At 42.3% G+C, this 19,819-nt stretch overlaps 1 protein-coding gene across 1 annotated transcript in view; it reads left to right on the top strand.

Moving 5' to 3' along the window:
- The window catches only part of LOC132817351 (sodium-driven chloride bicarbonate exchanger-like), a 252,399-nt gene that overhangs the window by 8,567 nt on the left and 224,013 nt on the right, over positions 1–19,819 (top strand). Inside the window, exon 2 of the mRNA XM_060827759.1 lies at positions 18,865–18,946. Within this exon, the coding sequence (XP_060683742.1) occupies positions 18,865–18,946 (82 nt within the window). The remainder of the gene's footprint in view (positions 1–18,864; positions 18,947–19,819) is intronic.

The following is a 19,819-nucleotide window of genomic DNA, read 5'->3' as shown; positions in this document are numbered from 1 at the left end:
TGACTCTATTAGAAATGAAATAACAGCCTTAAGTTTGAATGAAAGATCATTTAAGATTAAATGTAATTCTAAGTGTTTCCGTAAATTTATTACATGGTAACAGAGTTAATATTTCATATATTTCAACAATTTATAAATTAGTACATAAATGAATCCAAGCCATGCGTAGCAAGTATTATGTTTACAATCAATCATTTGGCATTGCTTAACTCCAAGAATTCAAAGCAGTTAGCTCCTGCCAAAAAAACTTTATTTGTGTTTTGTTTTAATTTTTGTTAGGAATAGAAAATTGTTGCGTGAATTTTAAAGTGAGGTCCTGCAGGCAGAGAGGGCCGAGGTTGTGCAGTTAGAGAGGACCGAGGTCATGCAAGTAGATAGGGCCATGGTCGTGAAGCTGGAAAGCATCATGGTCATGCAGTTAGAGAACACTGAGGTCATGCAGTTGGAGAGGGCTGAGGTCGGGTATTTAAAGAGGGGCAAGGTCGTGCAGGCAGAGAGGGCCGAGGTCGTGCAGTTAGAGAGGGCTGAGGTCATGTAGGCAGAAAGGGTTGAGGTCAGGTATTTAGAGAAGGCCAAGGTCATGCAGGCAGAGAGGGCCGAGGTCATGCAGGCAGACAGAGCCGAGGTCGTGCAAGCAGAGAGGGCCGAGGTAGTGCAGGCAGACAGAGCCGAGGTCGTGCAAGCAGAGAGGGCGAAGGTCATGTAGGCGGAGAGGGCAGGGGTGGTGCAGCAGGAGAGCGCCGAGGTCGTGCAGGCAGAGAGGGCCGAGGTCGTGCAGGCAGAGAGGGCGGAGGCCGTGCAGGCAGAGAGGGCGGAGGCCGTGCAGGCAGAGAGGGCGGAGGCCGTGCAGTTAGAGAGGGCGGAGGCCGTGCAGTTAGAGAGGGCGGAGGCCGTGCAGTTAGAGAGGGACGAGGTCATGCAATTAGAGAGGGCTGAGATCGCACAGTTAGAGAGAGCTGAGGTCGCGCAGGCAGAGAGGGCGGAGGCCGTGCAATTAGAGAGGGCGGAGGCCATGCAGTTAGAGAGGGCGGAGGCCGTGCAGTTAGAGAGGACGGAGGCCGTGCAGTTAGAGAGGGCTGAGGTCGCGCAGGCAGAGAGGGCTGAGGTCGCGCAGGCAGAGAGGGCCGAGGTCGTGCAGTTAGAGAGGGCGGAGGCCGTGCAGGCAGAGAGGGCGGAGGCCGTGCAGGCAGAGAGGGCGGAGGCCGCGCAGGCAGAGAGGGCGGAGGCCGCGCAGGCAGAGAGGGCCGAGGTCGCGCAGTCAGAGAGGGCCGAGGTCGCGCAGTCAGAGAGGGCCGAGGTCGCGCAGTCAGAGAGGGCCGAGGTCGCGCAGTCAGAGAGGGCCGAGGTCGCGCAGTCAGAGAGGGCCGAGGTCGCGCAGTCAGAGAGGGCCGAGGTCGCGCAGTCAGAGAGGGCCGAGGTCGCGCAGTCAGAGAGGGCTGAGGTCGCGCAGTCAGAGAGGGCTGAGGTCGCGCAGTCAGAGAGGGCTGAGGTCGCGCAGTCAGAGAGGGCTGAGGTCGCGCAGTCAGAGAGGGCTGAGGTCGCGCAGGCAGAGAGGGCTGAGGTCGCGCAGGCAGAGAGGGCTGAGGTCGCGCAGGCAGAGAGGGCTGAGGTCGCGCAGGCAGAGAGGGCCGAGGTCGTGCAGGCAGATTTCATAGACCTAGGAACAAAATTGAAATCCAGGATATTAAAGGCACTAATCTTCAGTTTACTTTTGGTGTCATGGGCAAGTGAATACAGCAATAGGAAGGTAATGCAAATGAATGTGTGCTTGTAGGAATAATGCAGGAGAGAGGGCTTTAGATTCCTGTCTCATGAGGATGGATTCTGAGGGAGTTGGGAATGGTATGATCCAGGCAGGTTGTACTTCAACAGGTTATAAGCAATATGATCATGAAGAGGTTTGCTGGACCTGTCATGAAGGCTTTAAACTAACTTCAATGAAAGCAAAATATTGTGTATGCTGGAAATCTGAAATAATAGCACAAAATGGTTGAAATACTCATGTCAGGCAGCATGTGTGGAGAGAGAAGCAGTCATAATTTCAGATTGTCTGTCATCAACACTGCCACACACTGCATATTAATAAACTACCAGAAGGATAGAAAATTGACAAATATTCTGTGTAGAGAAGTGGTGTGATACTGCATTTAGGGAGCTAAACCAGGCAAGGTAACATTCAAAATAATAAGGAACCGTGTTCATATCCACAGATCCTGGAAGCAGCAGAACAAACGTATATGGAGGTTAGTGGATCTGAAGGCTTGGGTTCAAGTCCCACCTGTTTCAGAGATGTGTATAATGTATCTGAACAACTTGATTCCAAATGTCTGCAAAGATATTAAGAAGGCATGCAGAAGACTTTATCAGCTGAGCCTTGGAAAATAAGAACAGAACACTTTGTAGTCATTGTTTGCCCAACTATATGCTGCCAGTTAAAACTGGGAGCACTTTACGGGAGATCGGGTCTCACACCCACACAGATGTTTACTTTTGGCGACATGAATTCCCCATACAATTTTAGAGGCTGCTTTGAAGGATTTCTGGATGGAACGTTTTTTTTAAACGATCCACAAAGATCAGATGTGTTCCTTTCCATGATTAATTTGAAAAGTTCACTTTGCTCTGGAATGGTTTTGCCTTATATAAGAGGATAAGTATCTTATAGTTTGGCCTTGAAATTCCCAATCAAATTCATCTGACTTGGATGAACATCTAATTCCTGCACTCCCCAGTCATTAACCCTAACAAACCCTCTATCCCCTGTTGGACAGCTGACATCCACTTCCCAGAGAACAATGGTTAAATATGTTGCATCCACAATTGGAATTCTGTTGACGATCTAACCACACTTGTTGGCTCTGTGTAGCTTGTTGTGTTTGAAGTGAATTCTCCAATTTTTCCGAGCTCACAAGCCTTTTAGTTTTCATTCACCTACCAACTTTCCTGACCCCAGGAATTGAAGACAGGATGGCTATTAAAGTTTAGGTAGTTTGTTGGAATTATATCTTAAGTTTCCAGAGTTTTCTAATATAATTAATTAAAGAGGCCTCTGGACAAAGAGATACTGTCCTCTACCAGCTGTCCTTAGACTTCGTAAATTGAGTCTCAGATACGTGGGGGCATTAGTGGAGGTTGGGAGGGAAAGCATCACTGATGCACCTCACAGTGTTGGAAACCTACTCATGGAGATCTCTCGTTTTGATTCTGTGTAATTCATTGGGAGAGATCAAAGGCATAATGCTTTGTTGATTGCAGACCTGCCATATCTCTTAGGGTTTGTGAAATCTGTACAGTATATCTAATTACAGTTATAAATGCCAGTATCTTATCAAATATTATCAATTTAAAAAGTCTAAATATTAAAGAAAGGAATTGAATTGCATCACATCTGGACTGTGTAAAATTAATTTATAGTTGAGTTGTTGTGACCAGATTGGAATGCTTTCTATGAATGGATTTTTTTTTGTGTTTGTTTAGGTTCAGGCAGGGAATGTTTTCTGACAGAACAGATCCTGCTGTTACAACATGTAAAGCATGATTTGCAGCAAATGCACTTCCAGCAACCAATCCAGACTAGCACTGTAAAATCATTGGCTGATCAAGACCACGGATTATGTGAAGTTAATCTATTTGATGGACGTTTTAGATGAGGATGATCAAAATAAAATTAGAATTTTAGCTGTTGACCTCCACAATGACTGCTTTAACCAAACTGCTTCAGCTTGATATACTGCTTCATTCAGTGAAGGGGTTATTCATCCTGAATTCAGCAGGGCATGCAAGAGTGCTAATGAGTTTGAATTATGTTTTCAGTTTTATAAATATAACAGAATATTACTTGGAAAATATTATGCAGTATATGCAAGACCTTGTTCAGTCTTAAATGATGTAATTTTCTTTAAAATGCAGCATTAAGGGTTACTTTGTGCCTAATACTCACCCTGGAATTGCTGTTCCAGTGAACTTGATCCCCAAATTCAATAGATACACTGGATCCTGGCCTGAGTGCAGAATTTCTTGTGTGGTTTGTGCGAAGGACTCCATCAGCCCCTACCAGTTTCTTGACTTGAGCAACAGAGAGTAGAAATAATGTCAGTTGCTGCTAACATGACCAATGCCAGTGATTAATAGATTAGAAGCTTCTTCTATCTCAGTTTTCATTGAGACCCAACATAGTATCAGTATAAGTGGAACTGACTGCAAGTGGTAGAAGTAGCCCCCACCTATGTTTTTTTTTGCTAAGACTGGGACCTGAAGCCTGAAAGGTTGTGGGGAAGCTGGTGTTTAAAAACCTTTTAAAATCTTTAACCTTTAAGGAGGTCATGAGAAAAAAAATATTGTTTTTCTGAAGGGAGGAAGAACTTGGAAGTATGTTACCTGATCAGCTTCTGTCTTCCATCTTCTTGGCCTGAGGAGACTGCCATCCAAATGTCTTCAAGTTCTGGAGGTCACTTCCCCAACCCTATGTTCTTTGCTTATGTCATCAGTAGAGCTCTAATGGTGAGAACAATGTAGTACACAGCATCAATGAATAATATGTACAGCAGATCTGTACATCTTCAGTTCATAACTGCCAGAATTCTGCTTTACAGATTTTCTAGAATATTATAAAATCTCCAACTAAATTTATATTAATTATAAGCAAGAATTGAAGAATGCAGTTTTACTATTCAGCACCTAACCTTTGAAGGTATTCTCTCATTATAGAAATTACTATGAAATAATTTGTCTTTGTTTTCCTTTTGTGCATTTGATTGTTATAATATAAATTTTCTCATGCCTCTTAAGTGAAGATGAATGTATTGAATAATGCTGCAAATAAGCAGGTAAGTGAGTGATCATTCCAACATCCTGCAATTTTACTTTCTATAAAAGGCCTGTCCATTGTCTTATTGTAGATCAGCTCCTTGATGAAGGTTTGTAAGCTGGTCTTTCACTGCTGCTTGATTATTCACTGTTGCCTGCTGTCATCTCATTAAAACTTAATACTGCTGACATAGCTTCGCCTTATCAATGTTTTATGGTTCAGTTGAATCAATTGTAACCTGTTTGTTTTATTTGTCACATATATCATACATTGGTATGTGAATGGAAGACCTGCATCTCCAGCGTTTATTGCTGTGTGATGCTTGGTTGTAAGAATCATAACTCGGATCTGACAGTAGTAAAAACTGCAAAGCAGTCAGTGTCTACTGCAATTACAGATCTGTAGCCTATACATAACCAGATAATACAGAAATTTAATGATTGTTGATGCTGTTAAAGTCCCTGAAGTCTTTAATTAATAATAAATTGAGCATTGCTGAAAAAAGATATATTCTGTCGCACTCATTGAGAAAATGCACAACAATACCGATTTCAGGGAAAACCAACATTTATTCTGATTCAGAGGAGAGTGCTGATTGGCTTTGTACTGGGAGTTGGTGAATGTGAGAGTCTTGTTTTTTTTCGATCTAAAGTCTAGTTTTTTCTTTAAGTTAGCAATTAACTAAAACTATTTAGGGACAAATAATTATTATTCATTAGGGAAAGGAAGTTGCTGTCCTGATCTGGTCTAGCCTTTGTGTGACTCCAGCCCACAATGTGGTTGACTATTAATTGCTCTCTGAAATGGCCTAGCAAGCTACACAAATGGATCATGCTGCTAAAAAGCCTAAAGCAGGAATGAAACCATTCAGACCATCTGGCATTGACCTGGGTATTGGAAACAACAGCAGCAGCATCAAGGGTACAGTTGATCCTGCAAATTCCAACTCACCAACATCTGGGGGCCACAGCCAAAATTGGGAGAGCTGTGTCTCAGACTAGTCAAGCAACAGCCTGACACAGTCATACTCATGGAATCATAACTTGTGAACAATGTCTCAGATGCGACCATCTCAATACGAGGATATGTGGTGGTTCAGTGGCCTCAGGCAAAGCAGTGTACATGATTCCTGCTTTCTATTTATATGTTTAAAAATTATATGTTTAAATAAAAAAAATATAATTAGAAAGCAGGAATCATGAACACTGCTTTGCCTGAGGCCACTGAAGATGCTACCCAGTAGGGTGACGAAACGTCTGGAAATGAGCCTCCTAGCTCAGTGAGCAAACCTACATCCAGAACCTCAACCTGAGCTACAAATCTTCTCAAAACTCGCTAAGATAAAGGAACTCCTAAGAGGAAGCCCATACTTCACTTCCCCTCACAACTCTGCCTCTGCAGATTCTTTTGTCCATGTCAGTATTGGTAGGAATAACCACCTCACTCTCCTTGTGGAAATAATGTCCCATCTTTACACAGAGGATATTGTGTGATGCTATCACCATGTGAATTGGAATAGATTTTGAATATATCAAGCAGCTCAAGGTTGGGTATCTGAGGTGCGGTAGGCTGTCATCAATAGTGGAATTTTACTCAAACACAATTTACAATCTCATTGGGCACAACCACCGCTCTACCATTACCTTCAAGCCAGGGATCACCCTGGAGGGCATGCAAGGAGCAGCACCACACATCTCTAAAAATGAGGTCTCAACATAGTGAAGCTACATGCATGCCAGTTGCAAAGGCAGCAAGTGATGGACAGGGCTAACTATTAGATTAAATCCAAGTTCTGCAGTCGTATCACATCTACGTATGAATGGTGGTACACAATTAAACAACTCTCTGAAGAAGGAGGTTTTTTTAAATATGTCCATCCTTATTGAAAGGGAATCTGAGTATATCAGTACAAAAGATAAGGCTAAAGCATTGGCAACAGTTTTCAACCAGATGTGCCAAGTGAATGATAGGTTTTGGCCTCCTCCAGAAGTCCTCAGCATCATAGATGCCAGTCTTCAGTCAATTTCATTCAGTCCATGTAATATAAAGAAACAGCTGGAAGATATAGCAAAGGCAATGGTCCCCAACAAGTATCTGCCAATAGTACTGCAGACACTTGCCCCTTCACCCAGCCAAGCTGTTCCAATATCCAGCTTCATTGTGTACACACAAACCAGGACAAATCCAACCTAGCCAATTGCTACCCCATCAGTTGACACTCAATCATCAGCAAAGTGATGAAAGGGTTCATCAGCTGTGCGATCAAAGAGAACATGCTTCGCAATAAACTGCTCATTGATGCCCAGTTTGGATTTTGCTGGGGCCACTCAGCTCCTGATCTCATTGCAGCCTTGATTCAAACATAGAAAAAAAGAGAGAAATTTCAGAGTTGAGATGAGAATCCCAGCCTTTGACATCAACACTAGATTTGACACTGTGAAACAACAAGGACTCTTCGAAAAATGAGAGTTAATGGCACTTGGCAGAAAACTCTCCACTTTTTGGAGTCATAACTGGCACGAAGGAAGATGGTTGCAGTTGTAGAAGATAAGTTATCTTACATCCAAGACATCCCTGCAAGAGTTCCTCAGAGTAGTGTCCTAAGCCCAACCATCTTCAGCTTCTTCACCAACGATGTCCCCTTCATCATAAGGTCAGAGGTGGGGTGTTTTCTGATGATTGCACAATGGCCACTATTTGCAAATCCTCAGATGCAGAAGCAGTTTGTGTTCAAATGCAGAAATACTTAGACAATAACCAGACTTAAGCTGACATGTGACAAATCCTGGAACTTGCTCCCAAGAACACGTTGGGTATACCTAAGCCAAATGAACTGCAGTGGTTTAAGAAGGCATTTTGCCACCACCCTCTCAAGGGGAACTTGGGATAGGCAATAAGTGCTGGCCCAGCCAGTGACACCCACATTCTAGAGTAACATTCAAAACTATAAGTGCCAGTGAATGACCATCTCCAGTTAATTTTTAATGTTCACTAAATCCCCCACTATCAATATCCATTGACTAGAAACTGAACTGGACTCACCATATAAATGCTGTTGCAACAAGTGTAGGTCAGAGGCTCATAATCCTACAGTGATCCTCACCACCTGACACCACAAAACCTGTCCACCACTACAAGATGCTTGTCAGGAATATGTTTAAATATCCTCCACTTAATGAATGGATGCAACTTCAACAGCACTCAAGAGGCTTGAGTGTGGGCAGCACAGTGGTTGAGGTGGTTAGCATTGCTGCTTCACAGCTCCAGTGACCCGGGTTGGATTCCCTCCTTGGGTGACTGTGTCAAGTTTGCTTCAGGTGCTCCGGTGTCCTTCCATGATATGCATGCTAAATTGCCCATTGTGCCAGGGATGTGTAGGTTAGTTGGATTAGATTTGGAAAATGCAGGGTTACAGCGATAAGGTAGGGCAATGGGAAGCTCTTTGGAGGTCAGTGGGGTCTTGATGGGCCAAACGGCCTGCTTCCAAACAGTCAGGTTTTTATCATCCACACAAAGAAGCCCACTTGATTGGCACCCATTCATCGACTTGCACATTCACTCGCTTCACCACTGATGCACATTGGCAGCAATGCAATCCATCTATAAGATGCACTGCAGTCATTCACCAAGGCTTCTTCAACTGTACTTTCCAAACCAGTGACTTCTACTATCTAGACAAGGACCGTAAATGCATGGTAACCACCACTTGCAAGATTTGCCTCTTAAGCCACACAGGCATCATGACTTGGAACTGCATCACCTTTATTATCACTGGGTGAAACACCTGGAGCTCCCTTCCATGTAACACTGCAGGTAAACCTAACTTTTCAAGGACAGTTAGGAAGGTCATTATATGATGCCTACAGCCATGAATATCAAAGAAATCAGATCTAAAATGGGGTCAGAATTCTGCAGTTTCCTTCTCTTTAGACCTACTGGGCAGCACAGTGACTCAGCACTGCTGCCTCACACACCAGAGACCTTGGTTCAGTTTCACCCTTGGGTAACTGTCTGTGTAGAGTTTGCACGTTCTCCCCATATCTATGTGGGTTTCCTCTGGGTGCTCTGGTTTCTTCCCACTGTCAAAAGGTGTGCAGGTTAGGTGGATTCGCCATGTTTAATTGTCTGTCAAGGTGGCTAGGTGGATTAGCCATGGAAAATGCATGGTTACAGGGGTGAGATTGGTCTGTGTGGGATGCTCTTCGGATGATTGGTGTGGACTCAATGGACTGAATGGCTTGCTTCCACACAGTAGGGATTCTATGGATTTTATGACACTGCGGGTGTCCTTATACCCATGAACTGTAGAAGTTCATAAAGGCAGAAACATCACCTCCTTCTGCAGGGCAGTTATGGATGAGTGATAAATTCTGTCCTTGCAGCAATGCATAGATCCATTAATTAAAAAATTGTGGTTGCTGATGTTCAGCTCGATAGTTCTTCAGGTTTCAAAATATTGCTAATAATAATGGCTCAAGCTGGAAAGGAACAGGATGCATTAATGTTCACCATCATAATCATCTTCACAATTGAAGCCAGTGTGGAACTGCTTGGCTGTAAAAGCAGAGAAATGTTGTGGAGTCAGGATTATTGTCTGAGCAATCCATTGCCATTGATCTATAATTGCCCATTATAAGGTTGACTAATCCTGTTAAATGTAACATGATGCACTTTGAAAGAAGTAACAAGGCATAGGAGTATAGTAGGGCACTAGGAAGATTGGAGGAACAGTGGGATCTTGAAGTGCTTGTCCACAGATCACTGAAGGCAGCAGTAGGCTAACAGGGTAGTTAAGAAGACATAAGGGACGCATACTTTTATCAGCTGTGGCATACATTATAAGAACAGAGAGGTTATATTGGATATGTACAACACTTTGCTTAGGCCATAGCTGGCGTATTCTGCAGTTTTGTCCACTACAGAAGGATACAATTACATTGGAGAGGGTGGAAAGGAGTTCCACCAGGATATTGTCTGGAATGGAACATTTGAGCGATGAAGAATGGATAAGCTTGGGTTCCTTTTTCATAACAGAGAAAGTTGAGAAGAGTCCTGATTGAATTGTGTAAGATTGAGGGGCATGCATACGGTGGATAGAAAGCAGCTGCTCTCCCAGTTGAAGGGTTATTAACCGGGGGGCACTTTTTAAAAGTGAAATGCGGGATGTTTAGAGGTGTTTTGAGGAAGACCTTTTCAACCCAGAGGGTGACAGAAATCTGTGATGCTCTGTCTGAGAGAGTATTGGAGGTGGGCTACCACACAACCTTTAACAAGTACTTGGATGAACACTTGACATGTCATAATATTCAAGGCTGTGGGGCAAGTGCTGGAAAATGAGAGCTGTATCGATTTAGATAAGATTTTTGTTGGTGCTGACCTGATGGACTAAAGGGCCTCTTTTACACTCTCTGATTCTATGAATTGCTGCCTCCACCATCTTTTAGAGTAAGGATCTAATGCCATAAAGGAAAACTACTTGGTAGTCCAATGAGAAGTTGCGCTTGTCTCAAACAAGATGGAGGCTGTTGCATGTTAGCAACTAAGTATAAGTTACTTGTGATAGACAGAAAATATGAAGCAGACCAAAATAGCAAATTTACTCCTTCAAGATCCTGAGCTGTTCTCCCACCAAGTCCAGATGATGTCATCATAATAGTTGGCGCTTAAGGCACTTCTCAGCATTTGTGACCTTTTTGGATCTTAAACCCTGAGATAACTTCACCACCAAGATTTTTCCTATACTAATATTAATACGTGTGTGTTTATTATTTTTACTACTTCCCAACTGTCCCCAAGTCTCTGACTTCTTAAATTCAGCCACTTTGGGGTTTTCATTATTTTCAAACTTATTCTCTTTAGACATGGAAGATTGATAAGTTTCTGACTTAAAGATTGATGGATTTAATGTGGTTCATGGCAGACTAAGGTCCAAAAAGTTCTTTAAGCTGGATTTGCTGGTAGAACTAGTGTCAATACAACTTCAAGCTGTCAAAGGCATTCTGATGTTTCAACAACTCTTGAGTTTTTGTAGGTAATGCCCGAAAACTAAACTTCAACGTCATCTCTCTTTTTCATTGATTCTTCTTCCTGTTTAATTCCATGGGTCTGCAATCTAATCACAACAGTTAGGAAACAAACCAGGATACAGCTCCTGCAGCATCTTTAACTTTTTCGGATTTTGCTACACAACTTGTGGTGAAGCTAATATTTTTGAAGCAGCAAGTCATTTTCCAGTTTAAATCAATTTCTTTTGGATTTGTTGTTTCTATTTAATAAGCCTTTTTAAAAATTCCGTTGTGGGATGCGGGTATCGCTGGCTGGACCAGTATTTATTGCGTCTCGTTAGTTGCTTTTGAGAATGTCATGAGCTGTCTTCTTGAAACATCTTCTGAGTCCATGTGCTTTAGGTTCACCCACAATGCTTTTAGGGAGGAAATGCCAGGAATTTGACCCAGTGACACTGAAGGAATAGCGAAATATTTTTAGGTCAGCATGGTGAGTGGCTTGGAAGGGAACTTGCAGGTAGTGATGTTCCCATGCATCTGCTGTCCATCCACATAAAGTGGACATCGGTTTGCATGGTAGTGTCTAAGGTTCTTTGGTGAATTTCAGCAGTACATCTTACAGATGGTGCATGTAGCTGCTATTGAGCATTGGTGTTGGAGAGAGTGGATATTTGTGGATGTGATGTCAGTTACATGGGCTGCTTTGTCTGAGATGGTATTGAGCTTTTTGAGTATTGGTGGAGTTGCACTTCTCCAGGCAAGTGGGGATTATTCCATCACACTCCTGATTTATGCCTTTAGATAGTGGATAAGCTCCAGGGAATTAGGAGGTATTTCTAGTCTCTCATCTGCTCTTGTAGCCATTGTATTTGTATGATTTGTCCAGTAGTTTCTGGTAAATGACAACTCACAGGATATCTATAGTGGGAAATTCAGTGATTGTGCTGTGGTTAAATTGTCTCTTACTAGAGTTGGTCCTTGCCTTGTATTTTGTATTACATCAGTGTTAAAATCACTCTTTATTCCAATTCTCATTAATGGGGCAGTTAATAACCTCCATGTACACCTCCAAATAATATATTGGAAGACAAGTTGTATCATCAGTGAGTATCAAAAATTAACTTGTTCCAGTGTCACTTGCTATCTTTTCTATCTTCTTGAGTAGAAGAAATGAGGACATTCCTCAACCTTTAAAATAAAAGATTCAGGATTTTCAGTAGTTTGTTCTCTTTATCAAGAATTGAGGAAGAATTGTCTTGACTAAGCTGAGCCATTTGTCTCCCCTCTCCCCATGGAGGTTCTGAAAGAACAAATACCATCAGTACCACTGCTATAGTTTTAATACCCAATTTCTTTCTAGAAGCATTCTTTTTGAGGATGTAATTGGTGCCCCATTTAACTCACAGCAAATAGCTTTTGTACATCCAGTCTTATTACAATGGAAACAAACTATTTTCTTTATATAACCTCAATCTAACCTTTCTCCTTTTTATTATTTTGGCAAACTTTCTGTAGTTGGATAAAGTAGTCCAAAGACATATGCAATACTTGCCTTTAGTAGCTGAGAATTGAAGTTTAAGAGCAGGGAGATGTGCTGAAATTGTGTAAAATATTGGTTAAGCCATAGCTAGAGTGTTGTGTACATTTTAGGGTTCACATTATATCGGAGGGATGTGAGTGTACTGGGTACAGAGGATATTTACCAGGATGGTGCCGAGGCTGGAGAATTTTAGTTATGAAGGAAGTTGGATACACTTGGTTGTTTTGTTCAGTGCAGAGGAGATTGAAAGGGGACATGATTGTGATGTATAAAAAGGAAGGGGATAGACAGGATAGATAGGAGAAAGCTTTCCGTTTGGTGGAGGGACCAATGATTGGGGGCATTGTTTTAAGGTAAGGGAAAGGTGGTTTAGAAGGCAACTGAGGAAATCTTCTTTTACTCAGAGGGTGGTGGGAAACTGGAACTTGTTAGATGAAAGGGTGGTAGAGGCTAACATACTCATAACATAAAAAGTAGTATTTCAATGTACACTTGCAATGCCAAAGCATACAAGGCAGTGGGCTATGGGCTGGAAAATGGGGTTGGATAGTTAGGCAATTGCTTTTGACTGACACAGACTCAATGGGTTGAAGGTCCTTTTTCTGAGCTGTAGACATCTGTGACATGATGCTTCCTAAGACTAAAACTTTTTCCGTCCCAAATATTTCTATTCTTCAGTTTCTTTGTTGACTCCAAATATGTGTAGGCTAGGTGGATTAGCCATGCTAAATTACACATAGAGTTCAGGGTTGTGTAGGTTTGATGGTTAGCCATGAGAAATGCAGGGTTACAGTGATAGGGTAGGGGAATGGGTCTGGGTGGGATGCTGTTCTGACGGTCAGTATAGACTTGTTGGGCCAAATGATCTGTTTCTACACTATAGGGATTCTATGGATTCCCAGAAAACCATATCCCCATATGTGATGGTAAGTGTGAGATACTACAGCAATCTGCTAGTAGTGCTGCTTCTTGGAGTTTTAATATTGATGTTCATCTAAATAGATCTTAATGTTACCAGAGTACTATGTTGAAATTGTTGCAGTCATGATTTCCAAAGGTTCTTAAAATTTCTCTCTAATTTCAGTGATGGAAACCACTGTTTCCACAAAATTTCCTTTTTTCTTGCAAATGTATAAGTGTTTGATTAGGTTTCTTTCTGATTGTCCTAACTGTAATTGATGAACTTCAGGGACAATGCCATAAACATTGATTTTTTTTTAGGTTAGAGTGGTGCTGGAAAAGCACAGCAGTTCAGGCAGCATCCGAGGAGCAGTAAAATCGACGTTTCTGACAAAAGCCCTTCATCAGGAATACAGGCAGAGAGCCTGAAGGGTGGAGAGATAAGTGAGAGGAGTGTGGGGAGAAAGTAGCAGAGAGTACAATAGGTGAGTGGGGGAGGGGATGAAGGTGATAGGTCAGGGTTATAGGGTGGAGTGGACAGGTGGAAAGAAGATAGGCAGGTAGGACAAGTCATGGGGACAGTGCTGAGCTGGAAGTTTGGAACTGGGGTGAGGTGGGGGAAGGGGAAATGAGGAAACTATTAAAGTCCACTTTGATGCCCTGGGGTTGAAGTATTCCGAGGCTGAAGATGAGGCGTTCTTCCTCCAGGCGTCTGGTGGTGAGGGAGTGGCGATGAAGGAGTTCCAAGACCTCCATGTCCTCGGCAGAGTGGGAGGGGGAGTTGAAATGTTGCGCCACAGGGAGGTGTGGTTGGTTGGTGCGCGTGTCCCAGAGATGTTCCCTAAAGCGCTCTGCTAGGAGGCGTCCAGACTCCCCAATGTAGAAGACCCCACCCTCCATCACTAAACCAAGATCTCCCAGACCATACAGAACCTCATCACTTCAGGAGATCTCCCACTTGCGAACCCTGCACCACCCGATTCTATCTCCTTCCCAAGATCCACAAACCTGACCACCCTGGCCGATCCATTGTCTCAGCATGCTCCTGCCCCACTGAACTCCTATTTACCTACCTCGACACTGTCCTATCCCCCCTAGTCTAGGAACTCCCCACATACGTTCGAGACATCACCCACGCCCACCACCTCCTCCAAGACTTTCGTTTCCCCAGCCCCCAATGCCTCATCTTCACCATAGATATCCAATCACTCTACACCTCCTTCCGTCATGTTCAGGGCATCCAAGCCCTCCGTTTCTTCTTCTCCTGACAACCGTAACACTACCTTCCACCGACACTCTCATTCGTTTGACCGAACTGGTCCTCATCCTTAACAATTTCTCCTTCGAATCCTCCCACTTCCTCCAGACCAAAGGTGTAGCCATGGGCACCCGTATGGGCCCCAGCTATGCCTGTCTCTTTGATGGCTACGTAGAACAGTTGATCTTCCGTAATTACACCGGCACCACTCCCCACCTCTTCCTCTGTTACATTGATGACTGCATTGGTGCCGCTCGTGCTCCCACGAGGAGGTTGAGCAACTCATCAACTTCACCAACACATTCCACCCTGACCTTCAATTTACCTGGATTAGTGGTGCTGGAAGAGCACAGCAGTTCAGGCAGCATCCGAGGAGCAGTAAAACCGAAGTTTCGGGCAAAAGCCCTGGCTAATCCAGAATCTGGTTTTCAGAATCTGCAGTCATTGTTTTTACCTACCTTAAATTTACCTGGACTATCTGTGACACCTCCCTCCCCTTTCTGCACCTCTCCATCTCCATTAATGACAACTGACTTGACACCGACATTTTTTATAAACCCACCGACTCCCAGAGCTCTTCCCACCCTACCTCCTGCAAAAATGCAATCCCATATTCCCAATTCTTCCGCCTCCGCCACATCTGCTCCCAGGAGGACCAGTTCCACCACAGAACAGACCAGATGGCCGCCTTCTTTAGAGACCGCAATTTTCCTTCCCATGTTGTTAAAGATGCCCTCTAACGCATCTCGTCCACATCCCGCACCTCCGCCCTCAGACTCCACCCCTCCAACTGCAACAAGGACAGAACGCCCCTAGTGCTCACCTTCCACCCTACCAACCTTCGCATAAACTAAAACACCCACCGACATTTCCACCACCTCCACCCTCAGACCCCACCACCAGGGATATATTTCCCTTCCCACCCCTTTCCACCTTCCGCAAAGACCGTTCCCTCCGTGACTCCCTGGTCAGGTCCACGCTCCCCTACAACCCTCCCTCCCTTCCTGGCACCTTCCCCTGCCACCACAGGAATTGCAAAACCTGCACCCACACCTCCTCCCTCATCTCCATCCAAGGCCCTAAAGGAGCCTTCCACATCCATCAAAGTTTTACCTGCACATCCACCAATATCATTTATTGTATCCATTGCTCCCGATAAGAGCGGTCTCCTCTACATTGGGGAGACTGGACGCCTCCTAGCAGAGCACTTTAGGAAACATTTCTGGGACACCTGCACCAATCAACCACACTGCCCTGTGGCCCAACATTTCAACTCCCCCTCCCACTCTGCCGAGGACATGGTGGTCCTGGGCCTCCTTCACCACCACTCCCTCATCACCAAACGCCTGGAGGAAGAATGCCTCATCTTCCGCCTCGGAACACTTCAACCCCAGGGCATCAATGTGGACTTCAATAGTTTCCTCATTTCCCCCACCTCACCCCAGTTCCAAACTTCCAGCTCAGCACTGTCCCCACAACTTGTCCTACCTGTCTATCTTCTTTTCCACCTATCCACTCCACCTTCCCCACCCCGACCTATCACCTTCATCCCCTCCCCCACTCACCTATTGTACTCTATGCTACTTTCTCCCCACTCCCACCCTCCTCTCACTTATCTCTCCACCCTTCAGGCTCTCTGCCTGCATTCCTGATGAAGGGCTTTTGCCCGAAACATTGATTTTACTGCTTCTCAGAGGCTGCCTGAACTGCTGTGCTTTTCCAGCACCACTCTAATCCAGAATCTGGTTTCCAGCATCTGCAGTAATTGTTTTTACCTTATTGTTTTTTTTAAACAGCTTCATAATCTGCAGATTGTTATTTTGACAAACTGATGCACGCATTCATACTTTGTAACATTAAAAACCAGACATCCTTTGGTCAATCCATCCTCACGTCTATCTTTTCAAATGAGATGGAATATCTTTCAACTCCATCTTCTGTAAAAATAGGCACTAAATGCATGTTTGTAGTTCAATCAAACACCCCCATTGGAATCACAGTCATCCTCTGAGCTATTCCCTTTTCCTTATTTCATTTTTTTTAAGCTTTCCTCCAACAGAGTCTCTTTGTTTGAAGGCCAAGATCTGATTTCCCATTTCATTACCTTTTCCTTTTTCTTCTTATTCCATTTTCTTTCTCTTCGCTAATTGAGGCTTTCTTATTAATAGTTTCTCTTTTTCTTTGTTTCTTTTAATCCTCTACCCTTTTCATTTTCTCTGTTTTCATTCTCCTCTGCTCCATTCTCTTGCCTTTTCCTTTTAATCCATTTTTCTCATTTCTCTTTATTTTCCCACAAATTCAAGTTTTTCTTTTCTTACTTAATAGCTAATTCTAGCAATGACACATCAATGTCAGGTTTCCTTCATTTTATTTCTAAACGTTGTATAATCACTTTAAGCATCTCATCCTTATACGATCCTCCTTTTATTTGTCCCTTCAATTTATCTACTAAATCTTAGCATAGCCTTATCTAAAGATTTCAAAAAATCCACTGCTATATTTTCTATTCCCTGCAACATTTGGATTTCCAATCTGTGTAATATGTTTCACAAAAACTCTCCTGTTATATGTTCAGTATCTTCACATGCACATTTCTTGAAAGATCATGCATCAATTTTAAATTCAACGTGTTTCAAATGGAAAAATAAAAATAATGCTGTATATGTAATATATATGAGACAATTTATACAGATCTCAGCATAAACAATAAAAAGAACGATTCAACCATTTACCCATCAGTATTCTTTACAGACTCTCATCCCGTGTGAAGTATCGGTGCTGCCTTCAATTTCTGTATTTACCAGCTGTGATTCTCTCCATTATAGTCTCTCTCTGATACTCAGAGACTAGCTAACTCTTGTACTTTTCTCACAGAACTTTGGGCTGCTTAATATCTTTCAGTGTGGATTTTTTTCTGAACTGGACCTGCTTTTGTCCCATCTCCGGGTTTCTCAGTCTGGGTCATAAAAGCTCAACTCAATAAACACTTTAACAACTACATCATCAGTTAGCTTCTTTCATCATTTAGCTACAGGCACATAATTTCTTGGGTGTCCTTTTTTTTACCCATTGCTGATAAAATGAGTTTTAGATCTTAAATTTTAAAAAAATCATCTTCAGAGAATTGAAAATTAAGATCCCATTTAACTCTACTTTCAAGCTCAAGTTTTCAAATAATAATGATTTATTGAAAACCTCCACAGGGTTAGGCAAGTTGTGTCCTGTTTTGGTTAGTTTTAAAGTAAAGATTTCATCAAAATGAATGTATGACAAAGGCACAATTCAAGTATATGTGAACAGTGTATGTGAACAGTGTGATATGTTGTGGAACATAAGCTGACGACAGTGAGCTACGTTTGCTCCTACTTCTCATTTTCCTCTTATCGTATGATTGGCTCTCTGTTCACATACCACATCTGATTTTGCTTTTTTATCCATCCCATCCAATGCACAATATTCCAGTGGCAAGGTGAAAATATATCTTGGCATGTGAATCAGTGCCTTGGCATTGTCCAAAATGGATGCAAGTATTAACAATTCTTTTATTTAATTGGGGAAATAACCTTTCACTTGGAAGGCATGAGTTAACAAGGGAGAGCTAGAAATAAACACAAATCCATGTCATTAACTTGATTATATTCACCGAGAAGGTAACAGAAGCTTGACTGAGATGGTATTATAGATTTTAGATATATGGACTTTATAAAGTTGTCTGACAAGTAATACAAAGGGGTCTTATTAAAAACAAACTGGAAGTTTATAGAATTAAGGGGGAAGTGGTGATTAGTTATGGATGATTCAGTAACATATGCAGAAAAGTGGTGGTTGTGTGGGTAATAGAGAATGGAGCAAGGGTGGAACGGATGAAATTTGTGTTTTAGGGAGATTACAAAATAAAGGGAACTCGGATTATTAAGTGGAATTGTTGTGAAGAAAGTTTCACAATTGAAAGAGTGATTGTAGTTTTGAGGGAAATTGGGCTATTGGATAGGGTTACTGTTTGGAGGGAAGTTGGGCTATGAGGGTGATTACAACATGGATAAGATTGGTACAGATTGAGAGCCCTACTGATTGGAGACTTTGGGAAATCTACCAGAAATTTATGATTCTGACAGAATAATTTGCAATAGGGAAATGTCTGCCAGTTGGAATGATGCTTGTGAGAATCTTCTCCTCCTTGGTTCATGTGAGCATACTTGTTATTTTAGTATGATCACATGAAGATCTATTAACATTCTTTAAGCCTTCTGATGGTAACTATAATTATGAAATGTCTAACCTCTGTAATAGTATGTTTCAAAGAAGCTGTAATTGTTTCCAAACTTTGAATTAAGCATCAGATTTGTTTTTACAGAGAAATGATGAAGAAGCTGTGATAGACAGAGGGGGAACTTGCACAATTCAGAAATCACATTTTGAAAAAGAAGACTTGGAAGGTAAAAAAAACATTGTATTATTCTTTAAATGTCAGGTGAGGATTTAAGTTTTCCCTCCTGGTGTGTAATTTTCATGTGGTGTCTCAAATATGATCCTATGTTTTGTCAGATACTCATGCACTATGTGATTATTCCCAAGAGCCATCTCACTATGATTAATGGACTTTTGAAGAAGTGCTTCACGTAGATTCATTATCTATTCAGAGTTACAAAATTATGACTTATTTCATTACTTCTAGCTAATTGTTGAGTATCTAATTATTTGTAAATATATGTAAAAAGTAAATTTTCCTCTTTATCATAGACCAACTCAATTATTGGAATTAAATATAGAACAGTTAGCCTATCAACTTGGCCAGACATTATAAACTATGCAACTTTTGAATTTTCAGAGAGGATATTGAAGTACTCTTGAACAAAGATCTAAGTAACAGTGCAGCGCAGTTCAGGCTCTTCAGCACACCAAGGCTCTGCCAACGCATGGTACCTTTCTAAACAAAAACCCTTTGCCTCTCTGCAGTTTGTATCCCTCAATACCTTGCATATTCATGTGTGTGGCAAAATATCTCTTAAACATTGCTATTGTATCAACCTCCACCACCTCCTCTGCAAAGTATTCCAGACACTTAACATCCTCATATCTATTTGCCTCTTACATCTATTTAAACTTATCCTCTTTTACCATAAACTATGCCCCCTAGTAATTGACATTTCTACCTGGGAAAAAGACTCCAATTATCAATTTTATCTATGTCTCTCATCATAAACTTCTAACAGGTTGTCCCCATCCTTTGATGTTTAAGTGAAAACAATACAAGTTTGTCCGATCTCTCCTCACAGCTAATACCTTCTAAACCAGACAATATCTTTGTA

Source organism: Hemiscyllium ocellatum, chromosome 7, assembly GCF_020745735.1.
Source record: "Hemiscyllium ocellatum isolate sHemOce1 chromosome 7, sHemOce1.pat.X.cur, whole genome shotgun sequence".
Classification (NCBI taxonomy): domain Eukaryota; kingdom Metazoa; phylum Chordata; class Chondrichthyes; order Orectolobiformes; family Hemiscylliidae; genus Hemiscyllium; species Hemiscyllium ocellatum.
The sequence above is the reverse complement of the archived record's forward strand: the minus strand, read 5'-3'. Positions and strand labels throughout refer to the sequence as shown.